The sequence below is a fragment of the Pogoniulus pusillus genome, chromosome 13 (assembly GCF_015220805.1).
Source record: "Pogoniulus pusillus isolate bPogPus1 chromosome 13, bPogPus1.pri, whole genome shotgun sequence".
NCBI lineage: Eukaryota > Metazoa > Chordata > Aves > Piciformes > Lybiidae > Pogoniulus > Pogoniulus pusillus.
Window position 1 is genome coordinate 16328652 of NC_087276.1, and position 27751 is coordinate 16356402.

The following is a 27751-nucleotide window of genomic DNA, read 5'->3' on the forward strand; positions in this document are numbered from 1 at the left end:
GAGGTCATCCAGTCCAAACCTCCTGACAGAGCAGGGGCACCCATGGCAGGGCACACAGGAACATTTCCAGACAGGTCTTGGAAGCTCTCCACACAAGGACACTCCACAGCCTCTCTGGGAAGCCTGCTCCAGGCCTCCAGCACCCTCACATCAAACAACTTTCTCCTCCTGCTCAGATGGAACCTCCTGGCTGCCACTTTGTGCCATTTGTTCATTGTCCTGGGCCCCACCTCAGAGACTGGCACCTCATCTTGCCCCCCACCCCTCAGATATTTATAGACATTGATCAGGTCCCCTCTCAGCCTGCTCTTCTCCAGACTAACCAGCCCCAGGGCTCTCAGCCTTTCCTCACAGATGTTCAGGTCCATCCTTGTAGTCACCCTTGTAGCCCTCCACTGGACTCTCTCCAGACCCCTCTGCCAGCCCCTGACAACCCATTTTTTTGGCTCAAGTTCCTTTTCAGTCCTCTCCCACCTCTGCTGCTGTCCTTGCTGTGGCAGTGGAGTCAGTGCCATGGTGCACTGAAGGGCTCTGCAGCAAGAAGCAGATGCTCCATGAGTCAGGCAGGGCTGGCAGGCACAAATGATCCATAACACTGGGATAATTAACAACCCCAAATGCCAGCCCTGCCACCCAAACCTGCAGATGTTCATGCCCATGCCATATCACCAGGTCCACTTAGGAGGCAGCATCTGCTCCTGAGAGCAGCCTCCAGTGCTGTTGAGCACAGGAATCCCCTGCATGCTGCAGTGAGGTAGGTCACTGGATGTGGTTACAAGTCACAGTGCAAGGTCCTGCAGCTGGGTCAGGCCAGTCCCCAGCACAGATCCAGGCTGGGTGCAGAGTAGGTTGAGAACAGCCCCGAAGAAAGAGCCGTGGGGGTGCTGGTTGCTGAGCAGCTCCCCAGGAGCCAGCAGTGCCCTCATGCAGCCCAGCAGGCAGCTGTGTGCTGGCTGCAGCCAGAGCAGGGTGGGCAGAGGGCAAGAGAGGGGATTGTGCCCCTGGACTCTGCTCTGCTCAGACCTCACCTCCAATCCTGCCTCCAGTGCTGCTGTCCCCAGCAGAAGGAGGACACAAAGGTGATGGAGTGAGGCCAGAGCAGACCACAAAGATGATCCCAGGGCTGCAGCAGCTCTGCTGTGAGCACAGGCTGAGGGAGCTGGGGGTGTGCAGTCTGGAGACGAGAAGGCTCCAGGGGGACCTCAGAGCTGCCTGCCAGTGCCTGAAGGGATCCTGCAGGAAGGCTGCAGAGGACTTTTGCTGAGGGTGTCTGAGCCAGGCCAAGGGGGAATGGTTTGGAACTGAGGCAGAGCAGGGTTAGAGTGGAGCTGAGGAAGAACTTGTTGAGTGTGAGGCTGCTGAGAGTCTGGCACAGGCTGGTCAGAGAGGGTTTGGATGCCTCCTGCCTGGAGGTGTTGAAGGCCAGGCTGGATGAGTCTAGTTGAGAGGTGCTCCTGCCCGTGGCAGGGGAGTTGGAGCAGGTGCTCTCTGAGGTGCCTTTCAACCTGAGCTACTCCGTAATTCTATCATGAACCCAACCCCTGCTCTGCCTGAAAGCTCCCCGGGAAGCCAAACAGCAGCTGCAAGAACTGAACTCCAGTGCAATGGGATGAAAAAACAAAAGCCAGAGCAGAGGATACTGATTTTCATCTCTTGTATGAAAGACTTGCAGTGAGTGTTGAGTGCCAGCTAAGACTAAGCCTGCAGAAGACATGGACAACTCACTCTGGCTAAGAGCTAACCTCCCCAGGTCAGCAGCACTAGTCATGAAGTGACTCAGGCTGCACAAGCCCTCTCAGCTCATCCAGGCCAACTACTCCCTACCTCTGTCCAGGCTGGGGCTCAGGGCTGGAGGTCTCTTCCAACCTGGTTGGTTCTATGATTCTATGGCACTCAGCACCACAGCTCTGCCTCTCGGAAACACCTCCAAGGATGAACATTCAACCACCTCCCTGGGCAGCCTGGTCCAGGGCTTGAGCACCCTTTCAGGGAAGAAGTTTCTTCTCATATCCAACATGAACCTACCCTGGGTCAACTTGAGGCCATTTCCTCTCCTCCTGTCACTTGTTCCTCGGGGGCAGAACCCAGCCCCCAGCTGGCTGCAGCCTCCTCTCAGGGAGCTGTAGAGAGCAATGAGGTCTCCCTCAGCACACCCCCAGCTCCCTCAGCTGCTCCTCCCCAGCCCTGTTCTCCAGACCCTTCTGCTGCTTTCTTTTCTCTGAACCTGTTCCAGCTCCAGGGGAGGAAATGACCTGAAATTGTGCCAGGGGAGGCTTAGGTTGGAAATGAGCAAAAAAGTCTTTGCTGCAGGGATTGGCACAGGCTGCCCAGGGAGGTGGTGGAGTCCCCATCACTGCCCTGCTCCTGCTGGCCACACCACTGCTGATCCATGCCAGGGTGCTGGTGGCCGCCTGGGCACCCCCTGGCTCACCTCCAGGACCTGCAGGTCTTTCTCTGCTAGGCAGCTCTCTCTCGTGGCCCAGCTCAGGCCCCCCACTCTGCAGCTCTGCTGTCTCGCAGGGATGCTGGGGGTGGGGAGGGGGCTCAGGCTTCCCGGCACGCCCCCGAGCTGCAGCAGGAAGCAGAGGCTGGGCTGGCCCCGGGGCGACAAGGGCAGGACTGTCCCAGCACCACAGGGTGTGCCAGGGCCAGAGGATCCCTGGCAGGAGGCTCCTCCAGCAGCTCCTGGCGCAGGGCCAGGGGGTCACCGTCGGACAACTCTGTGGCACAGCTGGCAGGAGCTTCCCGCTAAAGAAACACATCTGCTGGTCTCTGCGGATAGAGTCCTCTTGCGCCGGTTGGCTGCCCGCGGAGAGCCGCGGACGCGTTTCCTCCGGAGCCACGGCGCTACCGGACCCGCGCGGTCCCGACCGGTGACCGCTGAGGGTCGAGTGCCATCTACCGGGGCTGCTCCTGCGGCTCCTGCGCCGCGGGCAGGGCGGGGACGGTCCGCAGGGACGGAGCGGGGAGCGGCCGGCGCAGCTCGCCCGGGGAGGCGGCGATGCCTGCGCCCCGCCGCGGCTGGCGGCCACCCGCAGCCGCCGAGCTCTTGAGTTCTCTCTCCGCCAGGCGACCGCAGCTTTAGCAGGAGCTGAAGGCGAGAGGCAGCCACCCTGCAGCTGTGGCTCTTCTCCAGGCACGGAGTCATAGACGTGTGAGAAATAGATAGAATCATATGTTTGATCCGATCCATTCGTGGCAAGAGGTCACAGACAAGGAGGAAGGGGGGGGTTGAATGAAACTGCATTCCTGCTTGCACCACCATCTCAATAAGCTTAAAGATAAGAGTAATTAGACTGGCGAAGGAGGGAGGCACGTGGAAGGGATAGTCTTTTGCCTATTTAAATGGAAATGCATTCCTCCTGGTGCCACCTTTTTTTTTGTGCATGAGCAAACAGAAGAACCAAGACTTTGACGTTCATGAGGACACTTAAGCAAGACCCCTTACTTCATCCAAAATTACCAGAGGGACCACCAGATAAAAAGGAGACCTGTGTGGAAGGGACATCTCACATTCCTAAGAACTGACAGAGAAAACCCAACCTTTCCTTAGAACTTAGCAATGAATATGTAATAGAACAGGGTATAAAAAGAGAAAACTGGAGGCAAAGGGGGTGCGTTGGGGGTGGATCAGAGTCTCCCCTCGCACCCGAGCCTGATTGCTTGATTCCTGCAACTCTGTTGTTATAAGTACCAGGCATTAAACTGGCGTTCATGCAAAATAAGGCTTTAACAGAGTCGTAGGAATCAAGCAATGCACAGGGAGGCTCTGCTCTGCCCTAACGCACACCTTTTGGGTTTAGTGTTCCCTTTTTATAGCCTCTTCTATTACAGATTCGTTACTAGTTCTAACAAAAGGTTGGGGTTTGCTTATCAGCTCTAAGAATGGGAGGTGTCTCTTCCACGCGCGTCTCTTTTTACTCGGTGGTCCCTCTGGTGGTCTTCAGGGATGAAGTAAGGGGTCTTCAGGGATGAAGTAAGGGATGAAGTAAGGGATCTTCAGGGATGAAGTAAGGGGTCTTCAGGGATGAAGTAAGGGATGAAGTAAGGGATCTTCAGGGATGAAGGGATCTTCAGGGATGAAGTAAGGGGTCTTCAGGGATGAAGTAAGGGATCTTCAGGGATGAAGCAAGGGATCTTCAAGGATGAAGTAAGGGATCTTCAGGGATGAAGTAAGGGGTCTTCAGGGATGAAGTAAGGGATCTTCAGGGATGAAATCAGGGGTCTTCAGGGATGAAGTAAGGGATCTTCAGGGATGAAGTAAGGGGTCTTCAGGGATGAAGTAAGGGATCTTCAGGGATGAAGTAAGGGGTCTTCAGGGTTGAAGTAAGGGATCTTCAGGGATGAAGTAAGGGGTCTTCAGGGTTGAAGTAAGGGATCTTCAGGGATGAAGTAAGGGATCTTCAGGGATGAAGTAAGGGATCTTCAGGGATGAAGTAAGGGGTCTTCAGGGATGAAGTAAGGGATGAAGTAAGGGATCTTCAGGGATGAAGTAAGGGGTCTTCAGGGATGAAGTAAGGGATCTTCAGGGATGAAGTAAGAGGTCTTCAGGGATGAAGTAAGGGATCTTCAGGGATGAAGTAAGGGGTCTTCAGGGATGAAGTAAGGGATCTTCAGGGATGAAGTAAGGGATCTTCAGGGATGAAGTAAGGGGTCTTCAGGGATGAAGTAAGGGATCTTCAGGGATGAAGTAAGAGGTCTTCAGGGATGAAGTAAGGGATCTTCAGGGATGAAGTAAGGGGTCTTCAGGGTTGAAGTAAGGGATCTTCAGGGATGAAGTAAGGGATCTTCAGGGATGAAGTAAGGGATCTTCAGGGATGAAGTAAGGGGTCTTCAGGGATGAAGTAAGGGATGAAGTAAGGGATCTTCAGGGATGAAGTAAGGGGTCTTCAGGGATGAAGTAAGGGATCTTCAGGGATGAAGTAAGGGGTCTTCAGGGATGAAGTAAGGGATGAAGTAAGGGATCTTCAGGGATGAAGTAAGGGATGAAGTAAGGGGTCTTCAGGGATGAAGTAAGGGATGAAGTAAGGGATCTTCAGGGATGAAGTAAGGGGTCTTCAGGGATGAAGTAAGGGATGAAGTAAGGGATCTTCAGGGATGAAGTAAGGGATGAAGTAAGGGGTCTTCAGGGATGAAGTAAGGGATGAAGTAAGGGATCTTCAGGGATGAAGTAAGGGATGAAGTAAGGGGTCTTCAGGGATGAAGTAAGGGATCTTCAGGGATGAAGTAAGGGGTCTTCAGGGATGAAGTAAGGGATCTTCAGGGATGAAGCAAGGGATCTTCAAGGATGAAGTAAGGGATCTTCAGGGATGAAGTAAGGGGTCTTCAGGGATGAAGTAAGGGATCTTCAGGGATGAAATCAGGGGTCTTCAGGGATGAAGTAAGGGATCTTCAGGGATGAAGTAAGGGGTCTTCAGGGATGAAGTAAGAGGTCTTCAGGGATGAAGTAAGGGATCTTCAGGGATGAAGTAAGGGGTCTTCAGGGTTGAAGTAAGGGATCTTCAGGGATGAAGTAAGGGATCTTCAGGGATGAAGTAAGGGATCTTCAGGGATGAAGTAAGGGGTCTTCAGGGATGAAGTAAGGGATCTTCAGGGATGAAGTAAGGGATGAAGTAAGGGATCTTCAGGGATGAAGTAAGGGGTCTTCAGGGATGAAGTAAGGGATCTTCAGGGATGAAGTAAGGGGTCTTCAGGGATGAAGTAAGGGATGAAGTAAGGGATCTTCAGGGATGAAGTAAGGGATGAAGTAAGGGGTCTTCAGGGATGAAGTAAGGGATGAAGTAAGGGATCTTCAGGGATGAAATAAGGGATGAAGTAAGGGGTCTTCAGGGATGAAGTAAGGGATGAAGTAAGGGATCTTCAGGGATGAAATAAGGGGTCTTCAGGGATGAAGTAAGGGATCTTCAGGGATGAAGTAAGGGGTCTTCAGGGATGAAGTAAGGGATCTTCAGGGATGAAGCAAGGGATCTTCAAGGATGAAGTAAGGGATCTTCAGGGATGAAGTAAGGGGTCTTCAGGGATGAAGTAAGGGATCTTCAGGGATGAAATCAGGGGTCTTCAGGGATGAAGTAAGGGATCTTCAGGGATGAAGTAAGGGGTCTTCAGGGATGAAGTAAGAGGTCTTCAGGGATGAAGTAAGGGGTCTTCAGGGATGAAGTAAGGGGTCTTCAGGGTTGAAGTAAGGGATCTTCAGGGATGAAGTAAGGGATCTTCAGGGATGAAGTAAGGGATCTTCAGGGATGAAGTAAGGGGTCTTCAGGGATGAAGTAAGGGATCTTCAGGGATGAAGTAAGGGATGAAGTAAGGGGTCTTCAGGGATGAAGTAAGGGGTCTTCAGGGATGAAGTAAGGGATCTTCAGGGATGAAGTAAGGGGTCTTCAGGGATGAAGTAAGGGATGAAGTAAGGGATCTTCAGGGATGAAGTAAGGGATGAAGTAAGGGGTCTTCAGGGATGAAGTAAGGGATGAAGTAAGGGATCTTCAGGGATGAAATAAGGGGTCTTCAGGGATGAAGTAAGGGATCTTCAGGGATGAGGTAAGGGATGAAGTAAGGGATCTTCAGGGATGAAGTAAGGGATGAAGTAAGGGGTCTTCAGGGTTGAAGTAAGGGATCTTCAGGGATGAAATAAGGGGTCTTCAGGGATGAAGTAAGGGATCTTCAGGGATGAAGTAAGGGGTCTTCAGGGATTAAGTAAGGGATCTTCAGGGATGAAGTAAGGGGTCTTCTTCAAGTGTCCGCTCCGTGAACTCCAAAGTAGTCCTCTGTTTGCTCATGCACAAAGGCTGTCTCTTCCACCTGCCCCACTCCTCCACCAAGCTTTCTAGCTTCTAATGATTTATTGCTGTTATCTTAAGCCAAGTGTATGCTTTTGTGAGGGCTGTGCAAGGAGGAGTGCAGCTCCATTCAAACCCTCCCCTTCCTCCCTGTCCTGGGCCTCCTGCCGCGAATTGATCGGATCCAATATATATTTCTCACACTATTAAAGCCTTAACTTGCATGAGCACCAGTTTATGCCTGTTATTTGTGACAGACTCGTGGAGTCGGTGTGGCTGGAAGAGACCTTTGAGATCTTGGGGTCCAACCGTGCCCCCTGCGCTGCCAGCTGCCAGCAAGCCGCGCCCCGCAGCACCGCATCTGCGCAGCTTTGGCAGCCCTCCGGGCACGGGGGCCCCGCCGCTGCCCGGGCAGCCGAGAGCGGGGCCTTGGCCTCGGGAGGAGCGGGGGAGCCTTGCGCTCCGTGGTGGCCTCAGCCGCAGCGGGAGGCGGCAGCCGCCCCGGAGCGCCCCGGGGAAGGAGCAGCGCTCTGCCCGCTCGCTCCGCGGGGGGCACCGAGCTGCGTGCCCAGAAGACAGCGAGTCCAGAGCTGTGCCTGAGGCCTCGGCCCCGCCTGGGCTCCGGGCTGCGCCCCCAGCTCGCCCTGCCCTGCAGCTCGGAGCCCGCTGCTGCCCGTGGCAGGGGCCGAGGGCGCTGCCCCCCGGCCGGGCTGAGGGAGGAACTCTGTTCATGAGAGCATGTGTGTGTGGGGGGCACTCGGCTGGCATTGCTGCCAAACCCGCTGCGCCCAAGCTGGGCTTCTGGAACCTTCCGCCCCCCAGGCGGCCTGTACGGCTGGCTGAGCCCCCCCAGCTGGGCCTGCAGGCTGCCAGGGGCATGCGACCCGAGCGAGCTGCTCGGAGAGGAGGAGGGGAGAGAGGCATGGAGCAGAAGGGGCACAAGTGCAGCCAGGCACCATCTTTTCAGCCGTGACACTGCAAAGGGAACAGCAGGAGGATATTACAGTACCCTGGGACAAGCAGGTCCTTCCCCTGGCATGGGCCTCTGTCCCTGTGGCTTTGTTTGAGGGGGACCTGGGACCCCTCACACTGCCACGTTCCTCTTCTCTCAGGGCCTGGCAGCACCTTCCCAGCACCTCCTGCCTGTGCCTGGCCGCCCCTGGCCAGCTGCCACTCTTGCCCTCAAGAGTCTGTTCTGTGCCCATCTCCCTCAGCACACTGCTCAGGGAATGCCCCTGACAGCAGTGCCCGCTCCAGCGAGATGCCCTGGGAGCACCTGTGGGCCTCAGCTGCCTTTTCGGCAGGACAGGCAGCATGGGATGAGAAAATGGTCAGAGAAAGGGAGCCAGGCTGAGCCTGTGGCAGAGGAGCTCTCCCAACAGCAGCAGGGGCAGTGGCTTGCCTGAGCGGAGCAGCAGGGCTGGGGAGAGCCCAGCAGTGCAGTCAGGAGTGGCCTGGGCAGGGACTGTGTTTGGGTGAAGGCCTCGATGAGGAGGCAGAAGTGGGGAAAGCCTTTCCTAGCCAGGCCAGCTGGAGGCCACAGAGCTCCCTGACAGTTCCTACCACAGCTAAGGGGCAGTTAGAGAAGGCTGCAGGGGATGTATCTGCTCCTCTGGGAATCGCTGAAAATGCAGCCATGGATGCAGCCCAGAGGGGACAGGGAGAGGTTCTGCAGGGAGGGAGGAAGGCTTTGCAGAAGAAGGTGGTGCTGGCTATGGGATCCTCGCCAAAGGCAGCGGGGTGCATGCCCAGGGGAGGCTGTGCAGCAGAGCAAGGCAGTGTCTGCTGCTCTGAACATGCTGTGGGAGCTAACAAAGACACTGCAGGAGGGTCAGAGGCACAGGTGGGGGAGTTTGCAGCAGACCCTTGGTTAGCCTCCTGCTTCCCTGCCCCAAGCATGAGGGTGAAGAGGAAGTGAACGGTGCTGGGACTAGCAGTGGTACCTAGGAGCCTCGGACAAGCCTTTGCTATGGGTTGGGAAGCTCCCCCCTGCCACAGCTGAAATTTACCAGCCCAGCTCAGAGGGCTGGGAAAGGAGAGAAATCTGTGTTGGCAGCAAAGCTACACTGACAAACACCTGCACACAAAACATCCACATCTGTTCAGCACTAGAGACAGTTTAGCCATAATGCAGGCATCCAAACTGCCCTCCTGGCAAAGAGGGAAGGCCAGGAGGGGCCAACGCCAGCCTCTGCCTCTCCCAGACAGCACCAAGCAGCAAGCATCAGGAGTTCTCTGTTAGCCAAGGTCAGTGGAAGAGAGCAGACAGAGGTGAAGAGCTGCAGTGCTTAGGAGCAAAGAGGGACAAATTGGTTGTGCTTTGGCGTTTGATCCCTGTTAGCAACCCAAAGGCTGATCCAGACTTTGTCACTCTTCTGCTTTTACAGCCAAGAATCAGGTTTCTCTTATTAGGATGTTCCAATTAGCCTCACACCAGCAGAGTCTTAAAGGAGTTGCTTTAAGGTGCTGGAGTTAGAGCTGGGCACACTGCACTGGGCTGCTAAGGAGGGCACTGCCCAGGGCCTCTGTGTGGCCAGATGCAATCCTAAACACTGAGACACAGAAAGGCCACAGGAGCCACCTGAAATGCATTGATGAATTTAGTGCCCAGACTGACCCAGGAGGGTAGAGCTGGCATGGGTACAAGCAAGAAACTCTTTGCAGTGAGGGTGAGGAGACACTGGCACAGGTTGCCCAGGGAGGCTGTGGATGCCCCCTGCCTGGAGGTGTTGAAGGCCAGGTGGAATGAGGCCTTGAGCAAGCTGTGCTGGTGGGAGAGGTCCCTGCCCATGGCAGGGGGTTGGCACTGGATGATGTCTGTGGTCCCTGCCAAGCTAAACCATTCAGGAGTCTCTGATGTGTGAGAGGCAGAGGCCTGCAGTGCCCAGAGGTGACCCAGAAGGGAAAGCTGAAGAGACCTGAGCAGTGCTGCACTAAGGAGTGAGCCCAGCAGTGGCAGGCAGGGCTGTGCCATGGCCACTTTTCCCTGGCACCTGAGCCCAGCAGGGGCAGGCAGGGCTGTGCCATGGCCACTTTTCCCTGGCACCTGAGCCCAGCAAGGGCCCTTGGTCCTTTCTCTTGCACTCCTGGATGCAGGACCAGCTGAGGGGCACTGGGCGAGGGCGTCGGTGCCCGGAGCTGGGCTGTGTGCATGGCAACGGTGCCGATGTCACAGTGGGCACAGGGCAGCTGCCCTATAAAAGGGGGCGCTGGGCTAGGGGCGTTGGTCCACTGAACCTGGCGAGGTGAGGAGAGGGCAGCAGAGTGCCGGGGGCTGGCGTGGGGGTGCCGAGGGAGGAGTGGGCAGCAGGGCTGGGAGCTGGGGGCCTGTGCTGCGGCCCCGCCGTGTGCTGCTGCTCCCTCAGCCCTGTGCTGCTTCTCCCTCAGCATCAGAGAGCTTTGGAGAACCCCAGCGCCGTGGTGGGAGACAACCTCCAGAGCTCTGCGAGCCGAATCAGCGAGATGGGCAGCGCCCCCGTGGAGCCAGGTGGGAGCAAAGCTGCCCTCCCGCAGCCCGGCAGAGAGCCGCCTGGGGGCAGCCCTCGGGAGCCTTTCCCCGGCCCCACGCAGGAGCTCACCGCACTGCCTTCCACTCTGCCCCTGCAGCCTGCCAGCTGTGCCGTAAGGTGCAGCTGGACCCAGACATCTATGGGGTCAGGCTGGAGCAAGACGGGATGTGCGTGCACAACTTCTGCGTGGTGAGTGCCCCGGGGGGTCCCTCCTGCTTCCCCACAGCCTGGCCCTGCCGCCCTCTGCTCAGCAGCTCCTTCCCTGCTCTCTCTCCTGCAGTTCTTTGCCAGTGGCATTTCTCCTGTCGCCTCCGCATCAGACTGGGTGAGCTACTCCCCGTCTGATGTCCGAAGAGTCATCGAGGAGGCGGCAGAGAAGGTGAGGAGCTGGCAAGCACAGGCGGCTTTGTGCCGGGGGAGGCTTGCAGCAGCTTAGCCGAGCCCCCGGCAAAGCAAGCCCAGCCCTGGCAAGCAGCCCTGGGGCAGAGGTGCTGCTGGCGGCAGCTGCACAGACAGAGGCCCCAGCACAGGAGCCTCATCTGCCAGGCCGAGCTGTGGGGGTGCCCGCAGCGGGGGGCACATCCTGCCCCCTGCCACGGGGCGCAGGGCTGGCAGCGGAGGTGCCGAGCAGGTGCCGAAGGAGGCTGCTGTGCTCTCTGCAGAGATGCCACGTCTGCGGCCGGCGAGGAGCTGCCATCGTCTGCCGCGAACGCAGGTGTGAGCGGAGGTTCCACCTGCCCTGTGCCGTGCGGGGGCGCTGCCTCACGCAGTACTACGGCAGCTACAGGTGAGGGCAGATGCCCCTGCCCGGGGCTGCTCCTCACCTGCCGCCCCCTGCTGCCAGCCGCAGAAGCCAGGCAGAGGCAGGGGCAGAGGCAGAGGCAGAGGCAGGGCCGGGGGAGCTCTCCAGCGCCTTCCCTCCTCCTCCCCTGGCACCTGCTCAGCAGCAGGGCAGGGCACAGCACCACACACCTCGCCCATGCCTTTGCTCTTCCCCGCAGGGCATACTGCTCACGCCACCGCCCGCGGCAGGCGATGGGCAGGGACCCGGAGCCCGGCACTGAATGCCTGCTGTGCCTGGAGGAGGTGGGCCGGAGAAAGTCCTTCAGGACCATGGGATGCCCAACCTGCCAGCATGCCTGGTTCCACAGGAGCTGCATCCAGGTAGGAGCTGTTGCCTGACGCCAGGGGCACGGCAGGGGCTCAGCGGCACCAGAGCCTCCCTCATGCTGCTGCTCTTTGTCCTGCAGGGCCACGCTCTGCGTGCAGGCTCCTCAGCATTCCAGTGCATGCTGTGCAGGGACAAGGAGGATTTCCAGGCGGAAATGCTCTACATGGGCATCCGCATCCCCGCTAGGTTGGTGGCTTTTCCTCGCAGCTCACAGACAGCAGGGTGCCAGGGCTGTGCCACGACAGGAGCTGTCCCTGGACCTGCGCTGTCCCCTGAGCCTGGGCTTCAGCTGCAGGGGGGAGGCAGGGACACACACCCTGCACCTGCCCCATGCTGCGGCAGCAAAGGCTCAGCAACTTTCCCTTCTCCATCAGACCACCAGCGTGGGATACCCTGGAGGACTTAGAAGGCCTGATGGCACGGCACGGGCGCTGTGATGCCACCGAGTGCCTGTGCCCAGCAGGCAGGGAGCAGGCAGAGGAGGAAGGGTGAGTTGGCAAAGCTGCCCCTCGGGGCTGTGCCTGGCCGAGGGCTGAAAGCAGAAGGTCCCCGACGGAGATCTCTGCTGGGCAGTGCCCTGCTGCTGCCACGGTGCCCTCACAGGCAGCACCCCCTTTGCTTCCCCAGCCCCTGGCAGCTGCTGCTGTGCAGCTCCTGTGCAGCCGAAGGCACCCACAGGAGCTGCTCCAGCCTCAGCGACAGCGCAGCTAGCTGGGAGTGCCAAGGCTGTGCCGGCCCCGGCGCTGGTAAGAAGCACAGCCCTCGGGTGCCCCTGGGCTGCCCCCCTGGCCCCGAGTGCCCAGGCTGGCTTGGCAGAGCCCCTCTGCTCCAGGAGGCACTGCCGGGGCACTGCCGGGGCCTGTGCTGCTGCCGCAGCCCTCACCCTCCTCTTTCTCTCGGCAGCTGCCAGTGCCAGGCAGGCAGCAGCGGGGCCTGAGCAGGGCTCCGCAGAGCCCGAGGGCAGCAGCCCAGCGGCTGCCCCCGGGCCCGTCTGGCAGCGGGTGGGCTCCCGCCTGCAGCGCCGCGCCGAGCAGAGCCCCTACAGCCGGGCGCGGAGGCGCCGCTAGAGCGGGGGCAGGAGCAGCCCCGGCTGCAGCTCGGCCTGCAGCTCCAGCGCCTGCTGCGAGCCGGCAGTGAGCGCAGCCTGCAGCTGCCCTGCGCCCTGCGGCGGCGATGCCTCACGCACCGCTCCGGCTGCTAGAGGTAAGGGCAGATGCCCCTGCCCGGGGCTGCTCCTCACCTGCCGTCCCCTGCTGCCAGCCGCAGAAACGAGGTGGGGGCAGAGCTCCTCTGGGAGGGCTGAGGCTGCCCCCGGGCGCTGTGACTCTGCCCCGACCGGGCACAGGCACAGGCAGGGCCGGGGGAGCTCTCCAGCGCCTTCCCTCCTCCTTCCCTGGCACCTGCTCAGCAGCAGGGCAGGGCACAGCACCACACACCTCGCCCATGCCTTTGCTCTTCCCCGCAGGGCATTCTGCTCTCAGCACCACCCGCGGCAGGCAGTGCGCAGGGACTCGGAGCCCATCACCGAGTGCCTGCTCTGCCTGGAGCCTGTAGGCAAGAGGAGGTCCCTTAGGACCATAGGGTGCCCACCCTGCCAGCATGCCTGGTTCTGCAGGAGCTGCATCCAGGTAGGAGCTGTTGCCTGAGGCCAGGGGCACGGCAGGGGCTCAGCAGCACCAGAGCCTCCCTCATGCTGCTGCTCTTTGTCCTGCAGGGCCACGCTCTGCGTGCAGGCTCCTCAGCCTTCCAGCACATGCTGTGCAGGGACAAAGATGGGCATCCACATCCCCGCTAGGTTGGTAGCTTTTCTTGACAGCTCACAAGACAGCAGGGTGCCAGGGCTGTGCCAGGACAGAGGCTGTCTCTGCACTCCTGGCCCTCTGCTGTCCCCTGAGCCTGGGCTTCAGCTGCAGGGGGCAGAGGGAAAGAGGGCAGGGGGGAGGCAGGGACAGACACCCTGCACCTGCCCCATGCTGCGGCAGCAAAGGCTCAGCAACTTTCCCTTCTCCATCAGACCACCAGCGTGGGATACCCTGGAGGACTTAGAAGGCCTGATGGCATGGCACGGGCGCTGTGATGCCACCGAGTGCCTGTGCCCAGCAGGCAGGGAGCAGGCAGAGGAGGAAGGGTAGCTCCAGCCAAAGGCACCCACAGGAGCTGCTCCAGCACCATCAGCAGCACAAAGAGCTGGGAGTGCCAAGGCTGTGCTGGCTCCAGCACTGGTAAGAAGCACAGCCCTCGGGTGCCCCTGGGCTGCTCTCCTGGCCCTCAGTGCCCAGGCTGGCTTAGCAGGGCCAGGGCCTCCCTCATGCTGCTGCTCTTTGTCCTGCAGGGCCACACTCTGTGTGCAGGCTCCTCAGCCTCCCAGTGCATGCTGTGCAGGGACAAAGCCTTTCCAGCGGTGGCTGCAGCGTGGCCTGGAGCTGTCTCCAGCAGAGCTGTGCCCACCTGGGCAGGGCTCCAACACACACAGGCAGGGCTGCAGGGTCCTGGCTCTGGGCAGTGCTGCAGCCTCTCTCTTCTCAGCACAGCCTGCAGGGACTGCGCCTGAGTCTGCTGCCAGCAGCTCAAGGTCCTTCTCGGCCCAGGGGCTGAGCTGAGGGAGGGAGTCGAAGGCTGCAGACCACCAGGCAGTGCCAGAGGCAGCCAGACTGCTGCCATCAGACTGCTCTGTCCCTCGACCAGTCCCCTCAGCCTTGCACAAGGCAGGACGCTGAGAGCTGCCTGTCCTCCTGCCAGCTTCCCAAGCAGGACTCAGGAGCTGGAGAGCAGCGCAGACAAATTCCTCCCCAGGGTGGCAGGCCTGGCACCCCAAGAGCCACTGAAGCCCCTCAGGTGCCCCTGCAGAAGAGATTTGCTCTTCTTACTGAACCTGCTTGCACCAAGTTGATGCTCTGCAAGTGACACCAAGCAGCAGCTCAAGCAGGACTCGAGCATCTCCCCTCTGGAGGGAGACTGAGAGCCCTGGGGCTGTTCAGCCTGCAGAAGAGAAGGCTGAGAGGAGATCTCACCAGTGTCTATGAATAGCTGAGGAGTGGGTGCCAAGTGGAGGGGGCACAGCTCCTGTGGTGCTCTGCAGTGCTCAGACATGGAGCAGCAGCTCCAAACTGTGGCTTGTGGCGTCAGAGCTCAGATCCTTACAGCCAGCCCGGACAGCACCCAGGGAGCTGAGCTGTGCTGGCCCCGAGTGCTGGCCCTGAGCCCTCTGCATGCCCAATAAACTTCTCTGTGAAGCTGTGCCCTGGCAGTTCCAAGCTCTTCTCTCACCTTCCTCCTGCATCCCCTTTCTCCAGAGGCTTGGCAGCACATTCCCAACACCTCCATCCTCCTGGCCACCCCTGGCCAGCTGCCCAGTTCAGATCCCAGCTCTTCCCTGACTTTCCCCATGTAGATTCCAGCCCTTCTCAGGCTGCTGCCCCAGGCAGAAGCTCAGGTTGCCAGCTGCTGCCATCCTGTGCCCCACCAGACTGTTCCTACCTGACCAGCACCAACCAACTTGTGACTACTGCCTACACTGCCTGTGCACAGCAGAGCAGGGTCACACCTGAGCTGGTCACCAACCTAGAGCCATGCAGGAAGGAAAGCAGAGCAGGGGACAAAAGTCAAAACAGTGTCCACAAAGCTCTGAAAGAACTTCACAAACCCTCAGAGTTAGCAGGTAGAGAAGTGATAGAAAAGGGAAAAAGACAACCTTAAAACTCTTCAACAAACACAACCCCACCAAACCCCAACCACACCACCAAATGCCTCAACCCCAACAAACCCCTACCTCAACCTCACTACCCTAACCCAAACAAACCTAACCCCACTGCAAAACCCAACAAACCCAACTCCAAACTCACCCCAACACACCCAACTCCAAATCCTCAACTCCACCCCAGCACTGCCTGGAACACTGGAACTGGACTGCCCTGGAGCTCCTGTGGCAGGTGAAGTCTTTCTAAAAGCAGGTTTTGTAACACAGCTGCCTCCATGTGTTGCTGCAGCCACTGGCAGCCACCAGCCTAGGTGACTGGGCAGAGCTTAGCTCTCTGAGCCAAGCTCCGATGATGAAGTTAGGGCTGGGCCTGCCTGGAGGGGATTTAGCTTCCTGACACAGAATCTTTTGTGGTCGATTTGGTTGGAAGAGACCTTTAACATCATCCAGCCCAAGCCTTACCCCAGCACTGCCAGACCACCACTGACCCATGGCACACAGCACCACAGCTTTAAAACCCCTCCGGGGATGGGGACTCCACCACGGCCCTGGGCAGCCTGTTCCAGGCCATGATAATGCTTTTAAGGGAGAAATTGTTCATGTCCAACCCAAACCTCCCCTGGGGCAACCTGAGGACATTTCCCCTCATCCTGTCACTTATTCCTTGAGTGCAGAGCCCAACCGCCCCTGGCTGCAGCCTCCTCTGAAGGAGCTGTAGAGAGCAATGAGGTCTCCCCTCAGCCTCCTCTTTTCCAGCCTGAACCAACCTCAAGTCCCTCAGCTGCTCTTCAGTCCCTTCACCAGCTTCACTGCCCTTCTCAGAACCCACTGCAGCCCCTCAATGTGCAGAGTCCTGAGCAGCTGGGAGCTGGCTCAAGGTTAACATGGGGCTCACACCACAAGGTTTAGCCTTGAGCTCTGTGGTAAAGGGTTGGACTTGATGATCTGTGAGGTCTCTTCCAACCCTGAGGATACTGTGATACAACTTCACAGCAGCTCAAGAAAGCCTTCAGAAAAGCCTTGAAGACCCCAAATATCCAAGAGGCAGCAGCAGCCTTGATGCTTGTCCACAAAGTTTATTACAAAACTAGGTCTTGCCAACTAGGTAAAAAAAATAAATTCCTGATTTAGTTTTTCCCTGCCAAGCTTCACCCTTCTGCTGGAGGCTATGCTGAAGCCTCTCCATGCAGGAGCTGTCTTCACATTAAGTTGTAACAGAAGCTGCACCAAAATTCAGCAGTGGTGTCACATTAAAACCTGGGGGGGAGGGGGAAACCCACTTCTAAAAACACACGGGGGAAAGTGAAACAGCTGTGGGAAAGGCCTCAGGCTGCAGAAAGCTTCTGACTCTTCCAGTGCAAGTTCTCTTGACCTGAAAGGCACAAAATGGGAACCACTGAGCAGATCCATTCCTTCCCAGCAAGAGGAAAGCAGAAGCACAGAATAGGTGGAAGGGTCCTCTGGAGATCATCCAGTTCAACCCCTTGCCAGAGTGGATCACACAGGAACGCACCCAGGTGGAGCTTGAAAGTCTCCAGAGACTCCACAACCTCTCTGGGCAGCTTGTTCCAGGCCTCCAACACCCTCACAACAAACAACTTTCTCCTCCTGCTCAGCTGGACCTCCTGGGTGCCACTTTGTGCTCCTTGTCCCAGCCCTGGACACCACTGACAAGAGTTTGGCCCCAGCCTCTTGCCCCCCAACAGCTCCTTTAGATCACTGCTCAGATCCCCTCTGGGGCTGCTCTTCTCCAGGCTAACCAGCCCCAAGGCTCTCAGCCTTTGCTCTTCCAGTCCCTCCATCATGCCCACAGCCTCCCTTGGACACTCTCTGCTGTATCCCTGTCCCTGTTGAACTGGGGATCCCAGCACTGGGCATCGTTCTCCAGCTCTGCTCTCACACAGGTGAGGAGGAGCCAGCTCCATGTTCCAGAGGCTTGCAGCTTCATGCAGCAGCCTTGCAGTACAGCCAACTCTGTGTCTGCAGCAAGCCTCAGTCTTGGAGGTGCCTCAGGGCTAAAACAGCAGCTAGGCCTGCTGAGCCACAGGCCCTGAGGCACTAAAGCCATCTCCACAGGCTGCTTTCTGCGGAGGACAAACCAAAGCTACAGTCCAGAGCTTCATCTCTCTTTAAAACACTGGCAAATGAGCAGCTTCCAGCAGTCTGCATTTTGTTAACACACACAGGCCCCTGCAGACCCTCTCCAGCCTTCACTTTAAGCCCTGTGCTCCTCCAGGGCCAGATCTTTAGCATGTGTGGGGGTCTCACAGGCTCAGCCTGCCTTTGCTCTGCACAGGGACCATCTCCTGCCACAGCTCTGCAGGCACCAGCTGCTCTCCTCAAGGGCTTTCTGCTGCTGCACTTCCAATGACTGAGCTCTGCAGGTTCCATCTGAGGGGCCAGGCTCTTTCCAGTGGTGTCCTCTGATGGGACAAGGAGCAATGGACACAAACTGCAACTCAGGAAGTTCCACCTCAACATGAGGAGAAAAATGTTTGGTATGAGGGTGGCAAAGCCCTGGTGCAGGCTGCCCAGAGAAGCTGTGGAGTCTCCTTCTCTGCAGACTTTCAAGCCCCACCTGGATGTGCTCCTGTGTGACCTGCCCTGGGTGACCCTGCCCTGGCAGGCAGCTGGACTCTGTCTCCAGAGGTCCTCTCCAACCCTGCTTATGTTTTGTGATAGGGGCACTTACTTAGGGCACCATTTTGAGATCCACAGAGTCATAAGCAGAAGCTTTCATCTTTTCCAGTGCTTTCTTGAAGAGCTGCCTCAGGGGCTCATAGTCAGGCTTCTCCTCATACTCTAGGGCCATGACCTGCTGCAGGTAGCCCTGCAGGGCATCTGAAAGCAAAGAAGGTTCTAGCTCCAGGTACAGTCAATCACAGAATCCCAGACTGGTTTGGGTTGGAAGGGACCACCAAAGCTCATCCAGTCCAACCCCCTGCACTCAGCAGGGAAATCCCCAACCAGAGCAGGCTGCTCACAGCCCCACACAGCCTGACCTGCAGTGCTGCCAGCCATGGGGCAGCTCCCACCTCTCTGGGCAGCCTGGGACAGGCTCTCCCCACCCTCAATGCCAAACATTTCTCCCTTCTTCCCACTCTCAATCTCCTTCTTGCAGTTCAAACCAACCCCCCTCGGCCTGCCACAACAGACCTTGAACAAAACTCTGTCCCCAGCTGTCTTCTAGCACCTTGAAGCACTGCAAGGCCACCAGGAGTTCTCCTTGGAGCCTTCTCCTTGGAGCCTTCTCCTCTCCAGGCTGAACACACCCAACTCTCCCAGCCTGGCCTGACAGCAGAGCTTCCACCCTGCCAGCACTGCTGTGGCCTCCTCTGGTCCTGCTGCAGCAGGTCCCCATCCTTCTCGTACTGAGGGCTCCAGAGCTGGAGCTCCTCCTTCCCCAGGTCCCACATCCATACCTGGAATTGCTCTCTGCCTGAAGCACAGCTGGAGAAGGCCTCTCACATCCTTTCTGTACCTGGAACAACCAGTGCAGAGTGCTGTCAGGTGAGCAGCAATGGAGCAGGCACTCAGCAGCCTGCCTTTGACCAAGCAGGTTGCACTGAGAAGGCTACCTTCTGGATGGAGCAGAAATGGGAGGTCCACCAAACCCCCTCAGGCCAGGCTCAGCCTTTACAGTGGGGCCTGCCCACATCCCAGCTGTGAGCCAGCAACTACTCTTCAGTCACAAAACCTCCCTCACTGCTTCCTGCTGAGCAGTTCCCAAAAGACTAAGATGATTTCTCCTACTTTTCCTTCTTCTCCACCACACTTTGTACTTTGTCCAGCTCATCAGACCAAGGCAAGAAGCCACAGAGCCATTTCAGAAGGCAGTAGCCCAGGGATTCCAAGTCGCTCCGGCGAGATGGTCCTGATGGGAAGGAAGAGACAACCACACCTGAGAAAAGAGTCACAAGGCACCCAGGACCCTGCCTCTCCTTCAAAGGACTCCAGCACTCTGCACAACCTTGCAAGTCTCTAATTGAAGTGCCCCTCCTGGGAAACAGGCAGCTCTGAAGAGCAGAGTTAAAAGGGCTTCATAAGGATGTGCTCTAGGACATCAACCCTCCCAGCAGGCTGCTAACTCACATGGCTGAGGAATCACCTCCCAGCTGCTGAGAGAAGATTTGGCCAGTGTGAACACTGGGAAAGAACAGTCACACTCCAACCAGGAGCAGAACTGGCTAATTTAAATGCCTTTCCAGCTCTCATTGCTTCAAGGTCAGAGCAGAGCCTGATGCAAATCAGTTTCAGGCAGGGATCCAGCCTGGCTCCAAACAGATCCCTGCTAAGCCAGCAGGAAGCAGCTCCATTTGCTATCCATCACAGCCCTGCAGCAGCCAAGGCTCCAGATGGAGCAGCAACATCCCTGCACCTCCTGCTGCAGCCCCTAAGTGACCTGAACAAGCCTCACCACAGCAGCCCAATCTGCATGCAGCTGGCCTCAACCTCCTCTCCTTGGGCTGCTGCTTGGGGCCAGGGCTGACAAATGCCTGGAGAGCGGCAACAGCAAAAACACGAGCAAGGAGATGCAGCCAAAGCCTGAGCTGCAGCTGAGCTCTGAGGTGAGCCTCACCTGCTCCCTTGTGGCTGTCCAAGCTGATGAACTCCAGCGTGCCCTCATGGGGGGTCCTGCTGCCTTCCCGCTGTGCCACATGCTTCCCTCCCGGGCAGTAGCGGAAGGCGGAGTGGTAGCCTGCCAGGGTCACCTAAGAGACATCCACCACACAGCTGAGCCCCTCTGCACTCACCTCTGCTTGCAGGGGCAGCTGAGGGAGCTGGGGGTGTGCAGCCTGGAGAAGAGGAGGCTGAGGGCAGAGCTCATTGCTCTCTACAGCTCCCTGAGAGGAGGCTGCAGCCAGGGTGGCATTGGGTTCTGCTCCCTAGGCTCAGGGGATAGGAGGAGAGGAACTGGCCTGAAATTGTGCCAGGGGAGTGTTAGGATGGAGGGGAGGAAAAAATTCTTTGCTGCCAGAGTGGTCAGAGACTGGCACAGGCTGCCCAGGGAGATGGTGGAGTGTCCACACCTGGAGGTGTTCAGGAACGGTGTGGCCATGGCACAAGGGGCCATGGTTTGGTGGCCATGGTGGTGCTGGGTTGCTGGTTGGACTGGCTGAGCTTGGAGGCCTTTTCCAACCCAAACAGTTCTGTGATCCTGCAGTGTAGCCTGGGCTGCACTGCTTCCTGCCCAGCAGCTGGAGCTGGGGTGTTGCTCTCTCCCATGTCACCAACCCCCGCTTCACTGCCACCTCCTGCCAGCACTGCTGCTGCTCCCCACCTGTGCCAGGTCAGCTGGGTTCAGGTAGATGTTGTCAGCAGTGATGTCCCCATGCACATACTCCTTCTCATGAATGTACTCCAGGCAGTCTAGCTAGCAGTGGGCAGAGCAGAAGAGCTTATCAGAGCCATGCAGATTCCCCTACAGCACCCTGCCTATTGCTGAGCTGGACCTTCCCCAGCTCCACACAGCTGTGGGGGGGGGGAAGCACAAAAAGCAGCACCTCTCACAGCCTCCAGTTTTCAGGGGTCAGGTTTCTCTCATTCTCCTGACCCCAAATGCAGCTCAGACCCACAAAGATGATGAAGGGAATGGAACATCTCTGTTACAAGGAGAGCCTGAGGGAGCTGGGGCTGTGCTGCTTGGAGGAGAGGAGAGGAGACTGAGAGGTGACCTCATCAGTGGTTACAAGTATGTAAAGGTGAGTGCCAGGAGGCTGGAGCCAGCTCTGCTGGGTGATGCCCAATGCCAGAACAAGGGGCAATGGTGGAAGCTGAGGCATAGGGACTTTCATTTAAACATGAGGAGAAGTTTTTAACCTGTGGGGGTGACAGAACCCTGAAGATACTCAAAACCCACCTGGATGTGTTCCAGTGTGACCTGCTCTGGCAGGGGGGATGGACTGGCTGAGCCCCAGACATGCTGTGATTCTGTCAAATTCCTTCATGGTGACATTATTCTCCAAAGACACTGCTCAATTTTACAACAGGCTTGAGGTGCTACTGAAGAGACCCCAGCCACACCCTGTATCACCTTTAGAACACCCCTGAAAAATCTAGGAGAGGGTTTTAGATCTTCTGTGGCAAAGTCTTTTAGAAAGGACAAGAGGAAATGGCCTCAAGTTGCCTCAGAAGAGGTTCAGGTTGGACACGAAGAACAATTTCTTCCCCAGAAGGGTTGCCCAGGCCTGGCCCAGGCTGCCCAGGGCAGTCCCCATCACTGGAGAGGATATAAAGCCACAGAGATGTGGAGGTGAGGGCCATGGTTCAGAGGTGAGCTGGCAGTGCTGGGTTAAGAGTTGGGCTGGATGGCCTTAAAGGCCTCTCCTAGCAGGAGCCTGTGGAAGCACTGGTTGTGTACATACCAGACGGACTGCAAGCTGGAAAGCTGCCTTCTCCTTCAGGAGGTGTAAGCCATCACTCAGCACTGACTGAAGGGTCCTCCCCAAGTCAGAGAACACCAAAAACCTAGAAGAGATGAAGGCTAAGCACCTAGCAGCACCTACCTGGTTTGGAAGCCCTGCAACAGACACTCCACAAAGCCATTCACCTGGATTAGAGCCCTCTTCCAGGTCCAGGTTGACCTCAAAAAAGGCTTCCTCAACTTTTGGATAGAGAAAGCTTCTTGAAAAGGAAGAGGCATGCTGCAGATACACAGCCTGAGCCTGCCCTTTTAAAGGCAGGAATAAGCTGTCCCCTGAGCTGGGGGGCAGAGGCAGCACAAGCAGTGACTTCAGCAGCGACAAGAGGGCTGAAGAGAGGCAAGCCATTGGCAGTGGAGGGAGTCGGGAGCAGTGCACAAGGTTAGGAGCCCAGAGGACAACAAGCCAAGGCACAGCAGACAGCAAGGAGAGGAGGAAAAGCCCAAGAAGGTGGCAGCTGTGGGACAGAAGAGCTCAGCTGTGGCCTTTGCAGGCAGCTCACCTGTAGCTATCTGCATGCAGTCCAAAGCCAACACAGGTGGGGATTCCCAGCAAGGGCACTGAGTGCCCCTTCTTCCACTTCTCCACTAGAAGGGGAGAGAAGAGGACAGGATGCAACAGACTCTGCTAAGGAGCTCAGTCAGGGCTGCCTGCTCTGCCCTGGGCAGCTGGAGGCCTCTCTCATAGCGATTCCTCAGCAGAAATGCCAGCCTGATGAGCCGGGGTGTTGGCACCAGATTGGTATCCATGTCCAGAGCACCACAGAGCAAGAGTGAGCAGGAGGGGTGCTGGGAGCACAGAGCAGGGTAGGTTGTGACAGGGCTCAGTGAAACAGGAAGAGGGGAGAGAGGGAGGGATGGAGAAGGAGACCTTGACAGCTCTCCAAGCAGTGCAGGTATGACAGGAACTCATCCATCGCCTCCCCGCCATGCTCTCCGTTTTTGCTCGGGTTTTTGGGGCCAGTGGAGTAAATATCAACCAGCAGCTGACAAACACCCACAGAAGGGAAAGAGAAGAGAGAGGGAGCCACAGCAGGTCAGGCCGTGAGATCAAGACAAAGCACTGGGTAAAGCCAGAAAGCTTCAAAGTGCCAATACCGAGGTCCCCTAAGGAGCTCCTGGCTGAAACCTCTCACAGCACTGTGACACCAAACAAGCAGCGCCTTAGTTTGCTAGCCTGGCCCCCCAAAAGCCTCCCAGAAGTGATGAGAGAGGGCTGCTGGTTTTCCTAAAAAGAAACCTACCCCCTGCCCTCCCAGAAAAGCACCAACCTGTGGCTGTCTTGGCAGCTCGCTGGAAGAAGTTCTGCTCGTTGTAGATCCTGCCCTCCTTGACATCCTAGAGGCAACAGGAAGGACAAACAGCACCTCAGAGAGAGGGAAACATGCCCAAGACTGCTCCAATCCTACTTCACTCACTTCAGAGGGTAATGGAACATTGCAACAGGCTGCCCAGGGAGGTGGCTGAGGCCCCATCCATGAAGATACTCAAGGTGAGGCTGCACAGGGCTTTGGGCAATCTGATCTAGTGGAGGATGTCCCAGTGACTGCAGAGGGGGTTGGACTGGATGAGCTTTGGAGGTCACTTCCAAGCCACAGCATTCTGTGATTCTATGAAATAAACACCCCAAAAATAACAGAGCTGAGAAGATTGCTCAGGTCTCTGGGTTTTATTTAATGCTGCATCTAACAACCACACAAAGTCTGAGCATCAGCACAGAAAGAGGCAGTGGCTGCCTCACCCTGGACATGAAAAAGCTAGAGAGGGCCTTCTGACAAGGGCTAGGGGTGACAGCACAAGAGGCAATGGCTATGAGCTGGGAGAGGGAAGACTGAGAGTGGAGGAAGAAATTGTTTGCAGTGAGGGTAGGGAGAGACTGGCACAGGCTGCCCATGTAGGCATCACATTCTGTGATCCACAACCTCACTGGAGGTGTTGAAGGCCAGGTTGCATGAGGCCTTGAGCATCCTGGGCTGGTGGGAGGTGTCCCTGTCCAGAGCAAGCTCCAAAAGCTGTTCTCTCCATAGAGAACTCCTGCCAACAGGCCAGAGTCTAAGAGCTGTCACATTTCAGTCCAGCTGTCAGAAAGTGATTCCACAACATTCAGTTCTGCAGAGTTACTGAGTCTGGTGGACCAAAGTGGGAACCATCTGTGATGGAGGCCTTCTGGTGTTTTACTCCTTATGATGCTGGGGGCACTGGAACATCTCTCTAGTAAAGGGTAAAGGCTGAGAGGACTAGGTCCTTTTAGTCTGGAAAAGGGCAGACTGAGGGGGATCTCACCAATGCTCAGCAATACTTCAAGTAGCATCAGGAGGATGGGACCAGGCTTTGTTCAGTGGTGCCCAGTGACAGGACAAGGGGCAAGTTACAGGTGCAAACTTAAACATCAGAAGCTCTCCCTGAACGTGAAGAGGAACTTCTTTAATTTAAGGGTGCTGGAGCCCTGGAGCAGGCTGCCCAGAGAGGCTGTGGAGTCTCTATCTCTAGAGATTCCAGCCTGCCTGGGGACATGTTTCTGTGTGATCCTTCTCTAGGCAAAGCTGCCTTGGCAGGGGAGTTGGACTGGCTGATCTCCAGAGGTCCCTTCCAACCCCTGCCATTCAGTGTGACTCTTAACATCTATTTTCTTCACACCTTTAGTGAAAGGGCCAACTTCTACTAAAGCCAAGCATGACTCTCAGGGAGTGGCATCCATCTCCCCAGCGAGAAGGGGCCCCTAGGACCACTTCTTCTGGACTCCTTGGACATTTTTAGCCATGCAAGCCACAGGAGCCAGGCCCTGGATGCAGCACACTATGCACTATTCCTTACCCAAGCAGATCAAAACTCACAAGTTTGAGGATGTATCTTTGCTTTTGAGGACAGGCTCCAGATGCTGACTGCGCTGTGGAAGGAGGAGGCAGAGATGTTACAGGAGCACAGGAAAGAGGCACCTCAGCATCAGCTGCAATGCAAACACAGCATCAAAACCTCATTATAACTCTTCCCCTGCTGCTTTCTCCTGGCCTCTTCCCAGACCACTACAGAATCATCATCCTTACCTGCTCCAGAATCATAGAATCAACCAGGTTGGAAGAGACCTCCAAGCACTGCACTCTGCCCACGCACCCAAGTGCAGCTCTGCTGAAGTCACAGAAGCGCACAGGCACGGCTGCAGGAGTGAGGTGCTTTGGAGGTGGCATGCAAAGAACACATCAGTAGCAGCAGAACCTCAAAGCCAACCCCTCATTTAATTTGCTGAGCATTCTCTCCAGCTCCCTTGGTACTTTTTCAGGCCTGTAGGAGATGCCAGCAGGAGAGATGCCCTTCTGCTCTGCACAGATGTCAGAACTGCAGGTAGCCTTCCCTCTCCAGAGAGCTTTGCACCATTACGTGGCCTTGGGTAGTTCCTCTTCTCCTGCTCTCAGACACAGGTTATCTGGTGCTGATCATCCAGAAAGTGCCTCTGTAAAAGCAGCCTCCACTGGAACATGCCATTTATTATCTCTTTTTCTAACAGCACATCTCTTTAAAGATGGATGGCCCAGCCTGGAGGTGTTCAAGGCCAGGCTGGATGAGGCCTTTGAGCAGCCTGGGCTGGCAGCAGGTGCTGCTGCCCATGGCAGGGGGTTGGAACTGAGTGATCTTGAAGGTCCCTTCCAACCTAAACCATTCTATGAACCTATGACTTTATTATACAACGCCATAAGTAATGAAAAAGAAACTAACGCCAAGCATCAGCCAAAGTTTAGGAATGGAGGAAAAAAAACAACCCTCCTGAATAGTGTTTCAAGTTAAAAACAGGAACTCAGACTGAAACCTTTCCTAGGAACGTTTACATCTGGACTGGAGAGCACACATCAGCAGTCACTGAGCAGCAGAGAAGCAGCCCAGATGATTTGGCTGCTTCCTTTTGGCCCCGAGCTAGGCTGAGAACCCAGAATTAACATTCAGTCGATACTGAGACCACCAACAACCTGGAACTCCTGCACGGTGCTGCCAGCTTTTAGGTTCCGAACCTAAGGACCAGCAAGAGGAAACGATGCCCTGAACGCCCTGCATGACACCCATCAGTGCGGCCCAGCCTCTGCTCGCCTCACGCTGCTGGCAGGGTGGGTAATGGGGGGGGAACGGGACCCTGGAGGATTCCCGCAGGCCATCATCGCCCACGCACCGCCGGACCACAGCGGCTCAGGGACATCCGGACAGCCTTCACCGAGCACCGACAGCCTACCGCAGGGTCCCCTCCTGCCCCCTGCCCGCAGCCTGCCCCTGCCCTCCCGCTGCCCACCCAGGACCCTCGCCCTCCCGCAGCACCTTCGTACAGCAGCCCGCAGCCGCCCTGCTCCAGGAGCCGGAGCAGCCTCCACTGCCGCCCGCTCTGATCGGTTAGGACGGCCTCGGCCGGGAGCGGCACCGCCAGGCCGGGTCGCGCCTTGCGGGGTGAGCGGCAACTGGGCCCCCCTGCCACCGGGGACCGGGCCGGGGAAGCCCGCGGGGAGGCGGCGGGGGACCGGGGCTGCGGCGGCGGCGGCGGCGGGGCTGGCGCTGCCCGCTCCGCGTCCTCCTGCTGCGGCGGCGGGGGCAGCCTCTCTCCGCAGCTCGGGCAGAAGCGGAAGGCAGGCTCCACGCTGCACCCGCACTGCGGGCAGAACCGGTTCACCCTGCGGGCACAGGCGGACAGCCGTCAGCGCTCGCCCGTCCGCCCCGTTCCCCCGCCCCGCTCCGCTCCCCCGCCCCGCCACTGCCACCTCCACCACCTCGGCGAGGTGCAGGCCACCTCGGGCTCTGGCGGCGGCTGCTGCTCCCCCGCTGCTCCCGCCGGCCCCGGCCGGCCACGGCCTCGCCGACCGCGGCCACGGCCGCGCATTGCCCTGCCAGCCGTTACCCTGCGCCGGCCCCGCCTGCCCGGGGCGGCCGCGCATGCGCCGGGACCGCAACCGGAAACGGCGGCGGGGAAGCGGCAAGAGACGCTGCTGGGGCAGGCTGCCGTGCGGGGAGCTCGGGCGGCAGGAGGGGCGGGCTGCCGTGCGGGGAGCTCGGGCGGCAGGAGGGGCGGGCTGCCGTGCGGGGAGCCCGGGCGGCAGAAGGGGCAGGCTGCCGTGCGGGGAGCTCGGGCGGCAGGAGGGGCGGGCTGCCGTGCGGGGAGCCCGGGCGGCAGGGGGGGCGGGCTGCCGTGCGGGGAGCCCGGGCGGCAGAAGGGGCGGGCTGCCGTGCGGGGAGCTCGGGCGGCAGGAGGGGCGGGCTGCCGTGCGGGGAGCCCGGGCGGCAGGGGGGGCGGGCTGCCGTGCGGGGAGCCCGGGCGGCAGAAGGGGCGGGCTGCCCTCGGGGAGCCCGGGCCGCAGCAGGGGCAGGCTGCTGTGCGGGAGCCCAGGCTGGTGCAAGGGGATGGAGCTGCCCCTGTGGGTGCCGCGGCCACCTCGGGGCTCCCCTCGGGGCATCCCCTCGGCTGGAGCAAGTGGTGCCTCCTGTGCTTGCCTCTGGAGTTACTTAAGCCGACTGCTTAAAAAAAGACCTTAGGATTGCAGAAGAGGTTCTTGCAAGTCAGCGAGTGCTAACCAGCGGCATAGGGCAGGGACGAGTAACCATGTTGCATGTGAATACAGTGGCATGCATTGGGCACCTACAGACCACGGGCACGCACCAAGATTTACCCTAAGAAAAGCTTGGTGCGCCTTGAGCTTTGCCTCCTGGCAAGGTGAGTCCCTCGGTTTGTCTGGGGAAGGTGTCCTGCACGCCAGCCTGGTGGCTCAGGGGAGAAAAGGGTGAGTAAGGAGCCGGTGATTCTTGTTCCACAGAACATCCCCTAGGTCATGATGTGGCTGTTAAAACCCTGTCCCAGGGAGTCACTTAAACACCATGGCATACAGAGGAGCAAAGGGGACTGGAAGGGGACAGCTGAAGTGATGAAGAGCCCAGAGGCTCTTGTGAAGGCTTAGTGGGAATGGAGGTGTGAGCTTGGGGTGTGGCTGATGAGGGGAGCAGCAGTGGAAAAGTGCAACAAAAGAGCAGCAGTGCCCTTGCTGAACCCAGCACAGAGTTTTGGGGCTTGGAGAGGCATCTCCAAACAAGGTCTGTATTCTGCACAGCCCTCACCCTGCCAGTTGCCCCTTTCCAATGCCTCCAAACCCCAAAATGTGCTCCTAATGTTCAGTAAGCAAAGGGAAGAGTCCCAGCAAATGACACTGGGGAGCTTGA

General features: G+C 57.9%; 2 protein-coding genes across 5 annotated transcripts; one reads left to right on the forward strand and one right to left on the reverse strand.

Annotated features, from left to right (window-relative positions):
- The first annotated feature begins 9409 nt into the window (after positions 1-9409).
- LOC135180266 (PHD finger protein 7-like) lies at positions 9410-12520 on the forward strand. Its single transcript, XM_064152640.1, has 10 exons — positions 9410-9442; positions 10161-10260; positions 10380-10471; positions 10563-10661; positions 10945-11069; positions 11284-11446; positions 11533-11639; positions 11828-11941; positions 12081-12199; positions 12357-12520. Exons 1-10 carry the CDS (start codon positions 9410-9412, stop codon positions 12518-12520), a joined length of 1116 nt encoding a protein of 371 aa, XP_064008710.1.
- Positions 12521-16210: 3690 nt separating this feature from the next.
- Positions 16211-26458, reverse strand: VRK3 (VRK serine/threonine kinase 3). 4 transcript variants are annotated; one of them, XM_064153135.1, is made up of 12 exons: positions 26314-26458; positions 25871-26217; positions 24406-24518; positions 22843-22909; positions 22075-22159; positions 21516-21618; positions 20432-20524; positions 19730-19862; positions 18904-19024; positions 18573-18631; positions 17843-17991; positions 16211-16522 (listed from the first exon to the last, which is right to left on the reverse strand). In XM_064153135.1, the coding sequence occupies exons 1-11, from the start codon at positions 26421-26423 to the stop codon at positions 17843-17845; spliced, it is 1380 nt and encodes a 459-aa protein (XP_064009205.1). In that variant the 5' UTR covers positions 26424-26458; the 3' UTR covers positions 16211-16522. The 4 variants fall into 4 exon arrangements, with proteins under 4 accessions (XP_064009205.1, XP_064009206.1, XP_064009204.1 ...); XM_064153136.1 differs by having other exon boundaries at positions 24406-24458; positions 26305-26458; XM_064153134.1 differs by having other exon boundaries at positions 26305-26458.
- Positions 26459-27751: the final 1293 nt, after the last annotated feature.

Excerpts from the sequence above, each read along its gene's own strand:
- LOC135180266 (XM_064152640.1), top strand. The coding sequence starts at position 9,410 with ATGGGTACAAGCAAGAAACTCTTTGCAGTGAGG. Across the intron at positions 10,472-10,562 it reads GCGTGCACAACTTCTGCGTG|TTCTTTGCCAGTGGCATTTC; the intron begins GTGAGTGCCCCG and ends TCTCTCCTGCAG. Across the intron at positions 10,662-10,944 it reads TCGAGGAGGCGGCAGAGAAG|AGATGCCACGTCTGCGGCCG; the intron begins GTGAGGAGCTGG and ends TGCTCTCTGCAG.
- VRK3 (XM_064153134.1), bottom strand. The coding sequence starts at position 26,423 with ATGCGCGGCCGTGGCCGCGGTCGGCGAGGCCGTGGCCGGCCGGGGCCG. Across the intron at positions 22,160-22,842 it reads AGCTGCCAAGACAGCCACAG|TGGAGAAGTGGAAGAAGGGG; the intron begins GTTGGTGCTTTT and ends CTCCCCTTCTAG. Across the intron at positions 18,632-18,903 it reads GTGGTGGAGAAGAAGGAAAA|GTACAGAAAGGATGTGAGAG; the intron begins GTAGGAGAAATC and ends TGGTTGTTCCAG.